A 17097-nucleotide genomic window follows, 5' to 3' on the forward strand; every position below is an offset into this window, starting at 1 on the left:
ATGTGGCTATTTAAGTGCAAGTGAATTAAAATTATAAAATTAAAAATTGAGAGCTGGACACAGTGGCTCATGCCTATAATCTCGGCCCTTTGGGAAGCCAGGTCAGGAGGATCACTTGAGCCCAGGAGTATGAAACCAGCCTGGGAAACACAGTGAAGCCTGGTATCTACAAAAAAATAAAGAATTAGCTGGGTGTATTGGTGCACGCCTGTAATCCCAGCTCCTCAGGTGGCTGAGACAGGAGGATTGCTTGAGGCCAGGAGTTTGTAGATCAGTCTCGGCAACATAGTGAGACCCTATCTTGAAGAAAAAAAAAAAATTAAAAATTCGGCTGGGCGCGGTGGCTCATGCCTGTAATCCCAGCAGTTTGGGAGGCTGAGGTGGGTGGGTGACGAGGTCAGGAGTTCGAGACTAGCCTGACTAACATGGAGAAACCCCCATCTCTACTAAAAATACAAAAATTAGCCAGGCTTGGTGGCGGGCGCCTGTAATCCCAGCTACTCGGGAGGCTGAGGCAGGAGAATCACTTGAACCTGGAAGGTGGAGGTTGCATGAGCCAAGATCCCGCCACTGCACTTCAACCTGGTCGATAGAGCAAAACTCCATCTCAAAAAAAAAAAAAAAAAAAAAAATTAAAAATTCAGTTTCTTTGTTACATTAGTTACATTTCATGTGCTCAATAGCCACATGTGATCTTATTAGCACAGATATAGAATGTCTTTACCATCCCGGGAAGCTCTGGGGGATGATGGTATTTTGGGCAGAAAGGCTAAGTCTTCTGTTTGGTAATGTAAACTATTATGCATGTTTTTGCCAAAGCTACGTTAATTTTTTTTTTTTTTTTTTTTTTTAACAGAGTCTTGCTCTGTTGCCCAGGCTGGAGTGTAGTGGCATGATCTTTGCTCACTGCAACCTCTACCTTCCAGGTTCAAGCAATTCTTGTGCCTCAGCCATCCAAGGAGCTGGGATTACAGGCATGAGCCACCATGCCTGGCCAATTTTTGTATTTCCAGTAGAGATGGGATTTTGCCATGCTGGCCAGGCTGGTCTCAAACTCCTGGCCTCAAGTGATCCACCTGCCTAGGCCTCCCAAAGTGCTAGGATTACAGGTGTGAGCCACCGTGCCTGGCCTACGTTAAAAACTACAAATGACAGTTTTAATACAAATTTTTGTGTGCATACAATCCACTACTTGCTTGCCAACCTTTGGTTAAGAAGATGCGTTGAAAAGTCGTGACTCACTTCAAAAGTGAAATGAGTCCAACGGACATTTTAAAAAAAATACAGGCCATACTGTGTTCATTTTTCCCTTTAGAATAAAAACTTTAAGAAGTTTCAATGGCCAATTAACTTCCATGGTTATAAAATGACTTTACAAACAATACAGCAAAATATAGTTCTACTAAATTTGCTTCTATACAAAATTGGTTGGGGTTGTATGAAATTTGGGTGCATCTATGGAAACATACTGTGAATGTCGTCTGTCCTGTGAGTTGATAGGGGAATAAAGGCCCCATTCTGGAGTCACCTCGTAACATGACTCAACAGAACTCCTAAGGTGTCAGGTTGTGGACTGCTGGCGGTACACTGGACTAAGTGTGACGGAAATGTCCTGGTCGTTTGGGATGTGCTTTGAGGACTGGGCCAGACCGAGGCAGATACAGAAGAACTCAGATGGAGCCCTGGACTCAGAAGTCCTTTGTTTCTGGTCATTTCCGTGGGCTAAGTCAACAGCGCACTCTCTGTTACCATCCCTCATACACAGATGTGCCATTTCTGAAAACAGTGAAGCCATGCAAACTGTTTCTATAAGTTTTGTTATAGGAAGAGATAATGTGCTTGAAAAAAGTTTAAAATAGCCAGGCACAGTGGCTCATGCCTGTAATTCCAACACTTTGGGTCGAGGGGGGAGGATCGTTTGAGGCCAGTAGTTGGAGACCAGCCTGGCAACATAGTGAGACCCCATCTCTACAAAAAAAAAACCCAAAAAGTTAGTCGGGTGTGGTTGTGTGCATCCATAGTTCTAGCTACGCATGTGGCTTAGGTGGGAAGATCTCTTGAACCATGAGGACAGCACCACACTCCAATCTGGGTAATGGAGAAAGACTCCATCTCTGAAAACAAAAAACAGTTTAAAATATATGCAACACAAAGGGGTTTTAGGGCAGTGGAACTACTTTGTATGATACTCTAATGGTGGACACAAGTTATTATTTATTTGTCCAAATCCATAGAAAGTCTAACACTAAGAATGAACCCCAAGGTACACTATGAACTCTGGGTGATAATGATGTATGAGTATAGATTCATCAGTTATAAGAAATGTACCACTCTGGTGTTGAATTTGAGAGTCGAGGGGGGATAATTTGTCTTTGAGGACAGCAGGTATATGGGAAATCTCCACACCTTCTGTGCAATTTTGCTGTGAACTTAAAATGACTCTGAAAATAAGATCTAATAAATTTAGAAATATATGCAGTACTTAATTTTTAACACTCTGCAGAAATCTAAAATCATTTTGAAAGCAGAGGACATAATACGTGTAACTTGGCTTTCTTAAAAATTTCTCACATCTGCTTATAATAAGATTATAATGTATTCTGACAATAATTTTACACATACTAATTGAATGTGCAAGTGATGGAACTCTAAAGAATGTTCTGTCTCTCAGCTTGTCAATGAAGCAGGGACAGCCCTGGAGAAGAGAACCAGGGGTCATTTAGGAAAAGAAGAAAATAAAAAATCATTGGCTGGGCACGGTCAATGCACTCCACTGCACTCCAGCCTGGGCAACAGAGCAAGACTCTGTCTCCCAAAAAAAAAAAAAAAAAATTAGTTCCCAGCCCCTCCCAGATTCTGGGCTGGCCATGGCTCCATCTAAGATATGCAGTACCTAAATGAAATAGAACGCAAACCACATATGACAGCCACATAGGTAATTAAGATTTTTCTGGAATTCACATTTTGAAAGTAAAAAACCAAACAGGTGAATTTAACTTTTATTTAACTCAGTATATCTAATTCTTGAATTTTTTTAAGTAGAGACGGGGTTTCACCATATTGGCCAGGCTGGTTTCAAACTCCTGACCTTGAGATCCACCCACCTTGGTCTCCCAAAGTGCTGGGATTACAGTTGTGAGCCACCGCGCCTGGCCAGGAACTAATTTTTATCATTCAAACGTGTGATGACATCAGCCTTTTTTTCTAAGCTTCGGTGGTTGATTGCCCCTCCTGATTGATAAAATCTGTTTCTAAAGATGTGCAGCTGTTCAGGTTTAAAGTCTGGCTTGCTGACCGGGGATCTAATCTGGCTCTTTTTTTTTTGGAGATGGACTGTTGCTCTTTCGCCCAGGCTGGAGTGCAGTGACGCGATCTCAGCTCACTGCAACCTCCGCCTCCTGGGTTCAAGCTATTCTCCTGCCTCAGCCTCCCAAGTAGCTGGAACTACAGGTGCCCATCACCATGCCTGGCTAATTTTTGTATTTTTTTAGTAGAGATGAGGTTTCACTATGTTGGCCAGGCTGGTCTCGAACTCCTGACCTCAAGTGATCCGCCCACCTCGGCCTCCCGAAGTGCTGGGACTACAGGCACCCATCACCAGGTCCGGCTAATTTTTTTTTTTGTATTTTTAGTAGAGACGGGGTTTCACCATGCTAGCCAGGATGGTCTCGATCTCCTGACATCGTGATCCGCCCACCTCGGCCTCCCGAAGTGCTGGGATGACAGGCGTGAGCCACTGCACCCAGCATAAAGTGATTGTTAAACAAAGAAAGTGAAGAAGGAAAACCTCAAGCAGAATTTCCTCTTCCCCCTCCCCCCTGCCAGGTAAGCTGGTCAGCAAAGCCAAGCACGCCTTCCACCAGTGTTCCGGGATGAACTCGGAGCTGACGTTCCTCACTGCGCCATCTGAGGGACTTGCCCCACTCGGGCGCTCCACCTCTCACTCACAGGCCAGACCATCCTGCAAACTCCTCCTGCCAAGTCACCTGCTTTGCCTGTTTTCCCTGCTGTTCTCCTTTCTGGCCAGCTGAGCTTTATCCCTTCCCTAGACTTAAAACTCTCTTCTCTGAACTCTGCTGCCATCCCCTTTGCACCTTCATTTTGCCATGAATACCACTGTCCTAACTTTTTCTTCTGCCTCTTACCTTCATGCTGTGCTTCCCAAACTTGAGTCATCAAAAGAATTTCCTGGCCGGTGATGCAACATTACGGATTTCTAGGCCCCACCCCCAGAGGTTGGTAGGACTGGAGCGTGGAGATGGGAACATGTGATAGAACTTCCGGAGAGTCTGAGGACCAGGCCAGCTCGGGGGACGGTCCTAAGGAGAGTCTAGGATTCATGACAGCAAGTTTGAATGGAGATTGCTCTGCCTGTCTTCCTTTCACAGTAGAACCAGTAGACAAAGGTCCCGGCTGTTTTGCTGTCATTGTGTTGTCACCTTTTGGAAGTTCACCCTATCACTGTTGCTCACCTGAGTGGGCCTGTAGCTGCGGCCAAACCGTGTTAACTCTGAGCACAGACCGTGGGCTGCTCTGCTCTGTGCCTCTAGGAGCCACTGCCTTTTATGATCACCTGTAACAATCCTACCCTTCCTCCGGAACCCCGTGAATGCCACTTCTTCCCTGGGGCTTTCCTTACCCCACATACAATACTTCTTTCTTCTTTCTTCTCCCACGTCTCTCTATGTGGCTCTTAGTTAATTCCACCCTGCTTTATATCAGTGTGTGTGTGTGTCCCTACAAGACTGTCCTTCAAGGGAAGGCTCCCTTTCCAATCTCCTTTGCACCCTCCAGCAGGCAGTGCTGAGACTTGCCCAAGAGGCTCATCAATCAACATTGCTTGACTCAGACTGAAAGACAAGACAGCTGCCTCCCGCACCCTTTATCTTTGCCCAGGCAAGCTCTGAGATTCATGACTCCAAATGCAGCAAAGGCTCTCGGAAGAAAAATGAGTGAATGAATTGGAAATCAAATGGGTAAACAGGCTGCACCACATCACACAAGTTCCATAAGCCTTTAAAATGGCAGCACACCTGCTCAAGATAGTTACTGATACAGAGCTGCGTACCTAAGTAATGGAACTGCGTTACATGACAGACAAAGTTCTTATTTACTCTGTGGAATTTTGTCCTTCATTTGATTACAAGCCGGCACAGAATTTGGAAACGTTACCAAACATTGTCCATCTTCAACATTCCCTTCCTGTCTCTCCTTCCTTATTTCCTTCTACCCACGTGGAGGTGGGGTGGAGGAATGAGAAAGAACATTAAGACATTAAACAAACAAACAAAAAACCCTAGCCTAGTGTTTTTTTTTGTTTTGTTTTGCTTTTTTTTTTTTTGAGACGGAGTCTCGCTCTGTCGCCCAGGCTGGAGTGCAGTGGCGCGATCTCGGCTCACTGCAAGCTCCGTCTTCCAGGTTCACGCCATTCTCCTGCCTCAGCCTCCCCAGCAGCTGGGACTACAGGCGCCCACCGCCATACCTGGCTAATTTCTGCATTTTTAGTAGAGACGGGGTTTCACCGTGTTACCCAGGATGGTCTCAATCTCCTGACCTTGTGATCCGCCCGTTTCAACCTCCCAAAGTGCTGGGATTACAGGCATGAGCCACCGTGCCCAGCCCTAACCTAGATTTTGCAGTCTGTTTCATCATCTATGTGACTCTGTGTGAAAAAACTCATACATGTTTTTCCTATCCACATGTGACCCTGGCTGTTTAACCCCAAGAGCCAGACATGATGAAGGCGCCAGCGTGTTCCATACCTGGACTTCCAGGGCTTGTCTGAGTGTTCATTTACAATTCTTTTAATAAACAAGGCAATGTAAACCGACAGCAGTCACCCTCCTCAGCTCCTCAAAGGCAGAAAGAGCTCCCATCTACCTGTCATCTGGATGAACAGTAATTAACAGGTTCTGTGCTAGGCGTTTTACATCATCTCATGGTGAGGAAAGTAAAACTGGTAGTAGAAATAGTAGACTCTTTCCTTGTTGACGAGAAATGTCAAAGATTGTATAACATCTTGGTTCTTGCAGACAACCTCAGGGCCAGACTTCGGTTTCTGGGGAGGAATACCTTTTGGGCACCTAGGATGCTGCAGGACAACTGCTCCCCAGCTTCCAGGTCCCCCAGTGCTCCTTCTTCCCCATAGGTTTCCAGCTGTGTCCTCTAGCAACGTCCCCTCCATGCCTTACAAGACCGCACTCACCTTTAAGCCGAGCTCCAGCTCCCTCAGCGAGCGCTGCATCTCTCTGGTGAGGATATTCATCCGGCCACACTCCTGGAAGGCAACTACAATGTAGGGGGTGCACTCCTCCACTTTGGCCATCAGTTCTGGGATGTTAAACTCGTCTGTCACCCGCTCCAATATTTCTTCCAGAAGTGCCTTTACCTGCCCCACAGAAGGAAACACAGCGTTAAGGGGCTGTATTCTCCAGAAGGAATCCATTTTCCTGCAGTGTGGGACCAGAGATGCCAATCATCCATCATCTGCTGCCCCTCCCCCCATGACCTGGCCAAACGCTTGCCTGCTTGTCCAGGTCAACTAGTTCAGGGCTGAGGACTGACTGATCACAGCAGGACCTCTTCATAGGCTGGCCAAGTTGCTGGGACTTGCATGGCTGGCTTAATAAGATGAACACAGATACCTCTCTAAGAATTTGGAGTTGAAAAACTCAGAGGCTGACCCAGTTGGCTGTGCGAATTGAACTAGAAAGCCATAAGACAGACTTGGGCCAAAAGCTGGCCCCCATGGGCCATGTGAAGCTGAAGTGATGAGCCGCAATGACAAATCTATCTATATCCAGATACGGTATATCCATATACAGTTATAAATAATATCTATCATCTATCTATCAATCATCTATCCATCTATCTAATCTGTCAATCATCTATCTATCTATGTATCTATGTATCTATCTATCTATCTACCTACCTACGTATCTATCTATCTGGCCATCCACTCAGTTCTGAGTTTCTATGAGGCAACACTGCAGTTTCTATCCTTGAGTTCTGGAAGAAACACCCTCATCTATCATGTAAACCTCCTGTTGTACCCCACAATTCTTTTCCCCACACAAACTGTCAGCTAATTAGATGAGGGGAGCTGGGACAACTAGGGTCTCTCTCCTGGAAAATTGGAACTGAGGCTCAGAGATTCTGAGTTAATTTGGGGCACTTGGAGGTTGAGTCTGCCATTGTGGAATAAATGAGTAAGCCCAGGAGGTCTGTCAGCAGAGAAAGAAAGATGGAACCATTGCAGACATAATAGACCACACAGCCAGCAGGTTGGGACAGAGGGAGAGAGGGGAGGGAGGGAGTGAGCGAGCGAGCACCAGCCCCTTTCTGGAGTCCTGAGAGCTGAGCTCTAGGTGCCTGTGGAGGATATCTGTTGTTTTTGTCTGTTCATTATCTCTCTTCCCTTCTAGGAACAATTCCCTATCTCCTTTGTGAAACTACATCTTCCTCATTGTTTGATGTTTATGTTTAGTCACTGGGCCCAGTTTCCCCTGAACCAAGCTAGGCCAATCAGATTATGTTTTCCAGGAGCACAACAAATTGAATCTCAAGCCTGGAATCCAAGGAACCACTGGCAGGATGGAGGTGCCTGGAAAGGACGGTCTACCCTTCTTTTACCTGGGACTCTAGAGCCATCGTGATTTTTATCTGTTCTTAGCTTGACTCCCTTGATAGAATGAGCTATTTCTTGCCTAGTTAAGCAATGTTGGTGTCTATTGCTTGCAACCAAGGAGGCCTGACAGAGTTAATAGTTCTGCCATGCATTACCCATGTGAACGTAAGCAAGTTGCTTAGGCCTCAATTTTCTCCGACTGTAAATAAACACTTCCAAGAGTGCCTTTTTTTCTACTTGTCCCCTTTCCCAACTCCCAGAGTTGATGTGAAGATCAAATCAAATGAGCTGATGAGTGTGGCCGTCTCCGAAAGCTATAAAGAACTGTGTAAGTGTAAAGGATGATAAATATTCACCTTGCCTTGTATTGTTAACATACAATGCCATCTCCAGGAAAAGAGCTGATGTTGGAAAAAAAAGAAAGTAAAAACCAATCACTCTGTCACGAATGGGTCTTTGGTGCTGTCATAGCAAAAACTGGAATCGGATTTTAATAGTACCTGAGAGCGGCTGCTGGGGCAGAAGACAAACGGCTAAAATTATATATATATTTTTTCTCTGGAGCAGAGTTTGAAAAAACGGCTCTATATCAGTGAGCTTCCATTTGGACATGATTCACAAAAAGATGAAAAGATCATCTGGAGGTATTGTTCCAAAATACACAGGATGTGGGGACACAGAGTTCTTTTCATCTCTGATCAGACTGTCAAGGGTGTGGGGGCCTGAGGAGGGAGAGGGCTGATAGGGAAGGGCCCAGGTCCGCAGAGGTATGCAGGGCCCTCTTTGCTCAAGGAACCCAGAGACTCTCAGATAGGAAGAGTGGGTTCCAAGGGATGGGGTCCACTTTATTTCCACAGACCAACACTTCTGCTTTCTTCCTTTTCGGAAAAGTAATAAATGCTTATCAGAAAAATCTAAACATTTCTGATACACATGATATGAGAAGCATAGTCCTCCCACAGTCTTAACTCTTCCCCCAGTGGGAGAAAAACACTGTTCGACTATTAGTTTTTTGGTGTATATTCCTGCAGATGCCCTTGAGTGTACATAACTCTATTCCTCTATCATCCATCCATCCATCTATCAACTACCTATCCATCAGCCATCTACCCATCACCCATCCATCCATTCATCCATCAATTATCTATCCATCATCACCCATCTATCCATCATCCATCCATTCATCCATCCATCAATTATCTATCCATCATCACCCATCTATCCATCATCCATCCATCCATCCATCCATCCATCCATCCATCCATCATCTATCCATCACCCATCCATCCATCCATGTGTCTATCATGCCAGCCTCTCTTCTCTCTCCTTCTCTTTAGCTATATACTAAAAATCCCCAGCTTCCCTTCATATAGATGTAAACATGGGAGCAGAATTAAGTCAAGAGTTCATGAGTGTATGTGGAGTGTGCAACCTCTTGGTCATTTACTTCTTAACAACAAAATACTCTCTGGGCTTTGACTCTTTGTCCCTCATCTTGAGCTGGACTGCTCTGTGGACAGGAAGGAATATAGCTCATAGGAACATGTGAGCTATGTGAGAAATACCACCATGGCCAAATACTGGGATACTGCACAATCAGATGTGCACCCAGTAACTTGCCCACTTGTCCCATGCAGCACTGTGCATGGCAAGGAATCACAGTTTATATCATTTTGAAATATACACACAAGCACATACACACACCCCATTTCTTGGGTTAGCTTGGGGAGGGGATAAAGAAATGATAAGCATTAGAACCTTCTTTGAACCTTGACTGAAGACTTCTAAGTCTATTACTTATACAGTCTCAGCCTTTTTCAGTTTTAGATCTAGCAACATTATTCATTCTGGGTGGGTTCTTCTCTTTATTTTCAAACTATATATCAAATAGTGGAATGGACTGAGGAGGGTCATATGGAGCAGCTTTCTCAAAGTATGCTCACCTCATCAAAATCACTAGGTTGCCAGTGCAACCTAACCCCAGGCCTCGGAGTCAGAATTTCAATCTCTCTGGCACCTTCTTAGGCATATTAAAATTTGAGAAATACTATTTTGATGACATGACTCCGTATCTTTATATAAAAGTCCAACTCTTTTAGTATCAGTTTGCTTTCCTAAAATCGGTCTCTAGAGCCTCAAAGTTGGATAATCTTCCCAAGGATATTTACTTGTAAACCTAATGGTATCTCTAAATTAAAGAACCTAAGTAGGACCGGGTGCAGTGGCTCGCGCCTATAATCCTAGCACTTTGGGAGGTCAAGGTGAAAGGATTTCTTGAGCCCAGGAGTTCAAGACCAGCCTAGGCAACACAGTGAGACCCTGTCTCTACAAAAAGTTAAAAAATTAGCAGGGCGTGGTGGTACACACCTGCAGTCCTAGCTACTCAGGAGGCTGAGGTGGAAGGATTGCTTGAGGTTAGGAGTTGGAGGCTGTAGTGAGCTATGATTATGCCACTGAACTCCCCAGCCTCGGTGATGGAGTGAAATCTTACTCAGAAAAATTTAAATTAAAAAAAAAAGAAAATCCAGGCAGTGCCATGAGGTGGATGTGAGCTGGTACAAATACATCTTTAGGAAGTTGGTTAGCTTGTCTCAGAAAAAATTTCATGGAGAAATCTCCCTTTGGTGTCCTTTTTTTTTTTCGAGACAGAGTCTTGCTCTGTCGTCAGGCTGGAGTGCAGTGGCGGGGTCTTGGCTCACTGCAACCTCCGCCTCCTAGGTTCAAGTGATTCTCCTGCCTTAGCCTCCTCCCAAGTAGCTGGGATTACATGCATCTGCCACCACGCCCAGCTAATTTTTGTATTTTTAGTAGAGACGGGGTTTCACCATGTTGGCCAGGCTGGTCTTGAACTCGTGACCTCATGATCTTCCCGCCTCCGCCTCCCAAAGTGCTGGGATTACAGGCGTGAGGCCCATTCTTTCTTTATCCTCAGCTACCCCCATACCAGGATCAGAGCCCCCATGTTGCCTTGGGTTGTCCTGAAACCCACACCTCACCCTGGTCTGCCTTTCTACTCCATAATTCCCTTCCACCTTCCTAAAATTTCAGGAAGTCCTGTGCTTAGTAGCAGGTAACTGTGTGTTAAGAGACTCTCTTGACTAGAAGCCATTCACACAAAGAGAAGGCATTTGCATTGTGAAGGAGCATGTTCTTCCCCACCAGCATCTGGTTGGTGAACTGAAGTGGGGGTGCTTAGGTACAGCCTCTTGCCCATCCATGCTTGGTTTGCCAGGGAATCAGGAAGTCGCATTCAAAGTTCCCAAGCCACCACTGTTCAGCCCTGCCCTTTCTTCACTTTGGCAGAGAAGCTGAATAAAAGTGGACTTTGGGTGGACTGGCAAAGCAAACTGCTGAACCCAATGGCAGGAACTTCCTATGATTTAACTGATGGCCAGCATGGTGATGACGGGGGAGGGGAGAGGCTCTTGGTGGTGTCCGGCCAGCATCTCCAGGCTGCAGGTGGTTGCTGCCTTGTGTGTTGTCTATGCTGTGTACTGCCAAAATGACCAGCAGGAGAAAGGTGTGCATCTCTGATCCTCGGGCTCCCCCAGAACGACCTCAGGCAGCCCCCACCACACACACCTTTTCTTCTCTTGTGGCCCCCGCTCCATCTCCGGCCTGGCTGTCCCGAGGCTGCAGCTCCAGCACAGTGCGGAAGAGCTTTTCGGAGGTTTGGGTCAGGAAGCCAATCTCTGCGTTTGGGTGGAGGCCATAGAGGTAGGGGGATTCTGGGGGCAGCTCAGCATCGATGTACTGAAAATCAAGGGCAAGCTCGATTAAAAAGCAACCAACACATACCTCCCATCTCCCACACCGGCTTGTCCTCTGCAGGGAGTCCATGGGCTGGTGTCCTCCCTCCAGGGACACTGCTCGCCATCCCTGGTTGACTTCAGCACCCTCTCCACCTATTAGTGCACCTTGACATCATCTGTTTTTGTCGGCTGGACCCGTTTCCCAGAACTTCCACATTCATTCTATCGTTCTCTCTTTTCTGGGATGCTTAGATGACTTTATCTATCTCCAGTCCCGCTGCCTCCCACTGCTCCCTGATGACTCTTGTTCCTGCAGACCAGAGGAGGACTTCTCCTAGTCTTTCAAAAATACGCATCCCTCCCTCCCTGGTGATTTTACTTAAGCTCTTCTAGGATTCCAGACCTTTCCTTCTTCTTTTTCTCTCCCCTCCATCTAAATCAGACATGACAAACCTGAACACATACATGGGATGGCACATGCAAAATAAGCTAGTGAACTGGGCTTAGGACGAGGGAGGTGAGATTGGCTGCGAACCGGAGAGTTTGCGCCCCTGGTGAAAGGTATTCAAATAAAACAAATTTTCAAACTGTGTGTCACCCAAGCAACTCCTTTCTGTGGTCAGTGCTACTGGCCAGAGTCTGCCATGCCTAATGCCTAAAAATCCTCCCCAGCAGCTAAGGCTCAGTTTTTTTATTTATTTGTTCGTTTGTTTGTTTTGGAGCCAGGCTCTCACTCTGTTGAAAAAACTAGAGTACAGCAGCACTATCACAGATCACTGAAGCCTCCACCTCCCAGGCCCAAGTGCTTTCCACCTCAGTCTCCCAAGCAGCTGGAACTACAGGTACATGCCGCCATGCTCAGCTGATTTTTTAATTTCTATTTTTTGTAGAGACAAGGTCTCACTATGTTGCCCACTGGTCTCTAACTCTTCAGCTCAAATGATCTTCCAGCCTTGACCTCCCAAAATTCTGAGATTACAGGCGGGAGCCCCCGTGCCTGGCTCTGAATGCTTTGAGTGCCTCTTCATGACTCTTTTCATGATGGTGGGAAAATATCCCTCAAGTTCTGTCCCTGATATCATTTTGATGATTCCTTGGTGTTATTAACACCTAGTGTAATACATTGCACATTCCTCAAAGGCCGATTTGTATGTTCATTTTTGTATTTCCTCCAGCATTCTGTGCAGGTCTGGAATCTATGTGGATGCCCTAGAACCATCTATTAACTGACACATTAAAGAGAAGTACAAAGAAAGAGAGTGTACCTCCGTCATTTGGAAATGTGCAAATCAATTGCACTCTTGCTGAATAAAGAGAACCAGACTTTGCCTGTTACTTGCTCCAGCTGCCTGTCGAATTATCCCATGGACACTAGGGGACGCTGTTGCACAATTTTCCTGGGTAAAGCCTTCTTGCCTTTGGTGAAGTAGTTAAAAACCATTTCCTCTTATTTTCCTTAAAGAGCTTTATTGTTTTAAATCTCTTCTTTTAGGTCCAATTTTTCTGGATCAAATGATTTTTACGATTTACCCTTAAGTTTTATGAATTAAAAAAAATTTTTTTTAACTTACAGTTAATATTCCTATGATCAATATTTCCCTTATGTTTTATATTCAAGAGTTTTTCTAGGCATGTTCAAAAGCCTACCAATAAAAACTGTTAAAAAATATCTTTCGGAATGTTTTCCATGGTAGGTGAAATAGGCAAAGATGAATACTTTAAACATAGCTGTGGTAACAGTAACATAAAAGACCGAAGTAATAGTAAGAAAACCTCCAAGAGGCTGGGCGCGGTGGCTCACGCCTGTAATCTCAGTGTTTTGGGAGGCCGAGGCAGGTGGATCACCTGAGGTCAGGAGTTCAAGACCAGGCTGGCCAACATGACGAAACCCCATCTCCACTAAAAAACACAAAAATTAGCCGGGTGTGGTGGTGGGCGCCTGTAATCCCAGCTACTCAGGAGGCTGAGGCAGGGAGAATAGCTTGAACCCGGGAGGTGGAGGTTGCAGTGAGCTAAGATCGCGCCACTGCACTCCAGCCTGGGTGACAGAGCAAGACTCGGTCCCAAAAAAGAAAAAAAAAGAAAACCTTCATGAGAATGCTGACTGTGGCATACGCATGTGGTATGTGCCTGTGCCCACAGCCACCAACAGGGAGTGGGAGGGGTGAGTGATCTGAGTGATCTTGGCACAAGATCATTCTCCTCCAGGGATATTTAGAATCACTGACAGAAACTTTACCAAAAGTTGGCTAAGGTCTTGCCTGAAATTTTGCTCCATGACAAATGGCTTTGTCAACATTCCAAGTGAAAACCACCAAATAACTGTCCCAGATGTTATTTGTAGAAAATAGCAACACAGAGAACGACTGAAGCAAACATCAAGAATGGAAAGCTCTCCAAAGGCTCCATTTGATTATTAATTTGAGGCTAGAAATCCTGTATCTCTCAACTTAAACAGGGCAGGCTTGGGGCATAGGACCAGATTTGACATGAGCTCAGCTGTCTAAGCCCCTCTGTCCCAGCCCCTGCTGGCAGCCATGGTGATGGCCCGGCAGAAGCTTCCCTGGTGGTTCAGGTCCGTGTGGGAGGAACACTCAGGTCCCTGTGAGCACCCTCACGCCATCAGAAGCACAGAGCAGAGCCTCACCTGATGATAACCATTGTAGTCCATGTTGCCTGGGAGTGGGAACCCTGGGGCCAAAGACAGTTCTCCTTCTAACATTTCCGGTCGAATGAATTCCTCCAGGTAGGTTCTGCAGAGTCTTCTGTCCCAGTCGTCTGTGATGTGGCCTCCATACATGATCTCTCCAAACAGGTAGCGTAAATCATCATAGGGGACCTGAGTGACGGGGGAAAGAAAGACAGGAAGGAAGGAAGATCTCCACACAGGCGTTGAGGTTGGCCTGCCATCTGGGCAGCACAGAAAGTCACAAGAGGGGATGCTTCTTGAGATTGGGAGTGATGTCTTATCTATCTTCATACCCCCAGTGCCCAGCAGGGTTAGGGGTGTGTGGGGAGTTCATTAAAAGCTTGAAGAAGGCTGGGTGCAGTGGCTCACGCCTGTCATCCCAGCACTTTGGGAGGCCGAGGCAGGCGGATCACCTGAGGTCGGGAGTTCAAGACCAGCCTGACCAACATGGAGAAACCCTGTCTTTACTAAAAATACAAAATTAGCCGGGCGTGGTGGCGCATGCCTGTAATCTTAGATACTCGGGAGGCTGAGGCAGGAGAATCACTTGAACCCGGGAGGTGGAGGTTGTGGTGAGCCGAGGTCGTGCCTTTGCACTCCAGCCTGGGCAACAAGAGTGAAACCCTGTCCCAAAAAAAAAGAGAGAGAGAGAAAAAAAAAAGCTTGAATAATTACATCAAAGAATGAAGAGAGGAAAGATGCCAGCCTCACGTCCCACATATAGATATGCCTTCCCTCTTTCATGATCATTAACTGTGAAAATGAAGGCAGGCTCTACCTAGAAGCAATCTAAATAGGTGAATGTCAAAAGGAGAAAAGTGAGGACCAGAGTACTTTTCTAATTTTCTACATTTAATGGCAAGATTAATTGTCCCCTTTGAAAGTTCAAAGTGAATAAACAAAGCCCACAAGTTCATTGGTGTGAAACTTAGGGAGGGAGGTCACTGGAGGAAAGCCAGCAATGAAAGAATACTGTTGAGAGGCGTGGGCTTCCCAGGCCCAGGGGCTGGAGACAGAAGGATTTCTCAGGGCATCTGGGCCTGGTTCATTTTCCACACAAGGAAGAGGTGGTGGCCCTGCTGACTCAGTGTTTGGTTCCTGAACTAGAATAACCTTGATGAGGTGAATAGTCCCTTAATTGGAAGAGCAGTGATCATTAGCGTCAGTTTGGGAACTTACCTCAGGCGAGTCTGAAGTCTCTTCCTGCCGATCCACAGCCTACCTGCCACGCTGTGAGGACACAGGTGTGGTCTGGTGGGGCCCGGGACACTCTCATGGGACTGACTCACTGTGTGAGTCTCTAGTTAGACGTCCTGAGCATCCACGGCTCTCACCTCACAGTTCTACTATCCTCAGGCTTTGGGCTAGTCCTGGGGTTGGCACTGCCTCATCCCAGCTGTGAGGGGCGCAGCCCTTCAGCGTGCACATGCCCCTTCTGTGGGATGGCACTGCATCACCCTCGGGAGAGGTGGCCCTCCTTAACGTGCATACGAACTACCAGAGAATCTCATTAAAATGCGCTGATTCAGTACGTTTGGGCGGAACCGAAGATTCTGCACTTCTCACTAGCTCCCAGGTACTGCCAATGGTGTTGATCCATGGGCTCTGATTTGTACTATCAAGGCTTCAAATAATCTAGCTGTCAGGTAATGGGGAGTGAGAGTTGGAACCTGACCATGGGTTACACTCTTAAATTGTGGTCCCCGAAGCAGCAGCATCTGCATCACCAGGGAGCTTGTTAGAAATGCGCATTCTCAAGCCCCATCCTAGACCCCTCTGATTCACCCCTCAGAATCAAATAATTTTAACCCTCTCCCAACCTGGCTAGTTCCTGAACGTCCACGGCCTTTACCTTTGCGTTGGCCTCCAGGAAGTTGTAGAGGACGTTCACAGAGATAGTGAGGTCTCTGGTGTTAAAGGGGTACGAGCGATTCCATCCCTGGGGCCCAAATTTCCGTCTTTCCGCCACCACCGCGTGAAAGTAACAAAGAGCAAAGAGGATGCTCTTAAACTCCGTCTCCCGAGAACACATCTCCAGAGTGTCCTGAAATGACAGCATCGCTTTGAATGTTCACACACAGCTTCTCTTATACGGGACTGGCTAGGGCGGGGTTACAATCAGGGTTCGTGTTGGAAAACGTTACCATATATTCTGGTTTGGGTTTGAGTTACAGTGAGACGACAGCCTGGGGGGAACGTGTGGAGGGGTCAGGCTTTAGTTGAGCATTGAATTAAGGTTTAGATTCAGGTTACAATGGGGTTTGGTTTAGGGTTCAAGTTTGCGCATATGAACGTGCTAATAAGGTTCACTCCTGTAGCTGATGGGGATCAGGGCGACATGCAACGAGAATGTTGTGTACCGGGGTGTGGGGTGCGGGTGCACATCCCATGGCGGCATCTCCAATATCTTCCCTTCCTACCACGCTTTTCTTGCCTGTTGCGGAACCTTAGCAGGTGTAATCACTGCCTTGGAGTTAAGCTTGGAAAAAGAGTACAGAGGGGACTGAATGCGTTTTGCTTCTCGAATCTTTGTGGAAACATCCCCCGGCCAGAGTTGGGCTGCTGGACTCCTACACTATGAGAGTGTCACGCAGTCAGTAAAATCTTCTGAGACTCTGACTGCCACATGGTCTTCATCTTCCTTTAGGCTTCAACCAGGCCCCAAAGGTTTATGTTGGTTTAGCTGGCACAGTCATCCTGTTGAATGGCCCATCTGACACATGCGAGCTGGCAGGGCTTCTGGGAAACCTGAGACGCACTGGTACTATTACAAGATGACAACCGAGAAGAAAACCTCCCCAGCAGCTGCTGGAACCTTCTCCTTGGATTCCCCCAAAGCGTGGTGTGGCAGATGGACTTTTAAGGTGATCCCATGGCCCCCACCCTGCTACGATTCATGCCTTTGGGTACTCCCCTGCCCAGGGAGGTGGAACTCCCAAAAGAGAACCAACAAGAAATAGTGCCTTCTTGAGAAGATGAAAGAAGCCTGAGCCGCAGACTTTGACAGTGCAACTTCATATACAAAGTTG

At 46.5% G+C, this 17097-nt stretch overlaps 1 protein-coding gene across 1 annotated transcript in view; it reads right to left on the reverse strand.

Annotated features, from left to right (window-relative positions):
- DNAH9 (dynein, axonemal, heavy chain 9) overlaps positions 1-17097 on the reverse strand; it is a 371284-nt gene that overhangs the window by 19326 nt on the left and 334861 nt on the right. Inside the window, exons 64-67 of the mRNA XM_011965684.1 lie at positions 15921-16112; positions 14027-14218; positions 11210-11380; positions 6206-6388 (exon numbers count right to left, since the gene is read on the reverse strand). Of these exons, the coding sequence (XP_011821074.1) occupies positions 6206-6388; positions 11210-11380; positions 14027-14218; positions 15921-16112 (738 nt within the window). The remainder of the gene's footprint in view (positions 1-6205; positions 6389-11209; positions 11381-14026; positions 14219-15920; positions 16113-17097) is intronic.

Source organism: Mandrillus leucophaeus, unplaced genomic scaffold (genome assembly GCF_000951045.1).
Source record: "Mandrillus leucophaeus isolate KB7577 unplaced genomic scaffold, Mleu.le_1.0 Scaffold732, whole genome shotgun sequence".
Lineage (NCBI taxonomy): Eukaryota > Metazoa > Chordata > Mammalia > Primates > Cercopithecidae > Mandrillus > Mandrillus leucophaeus.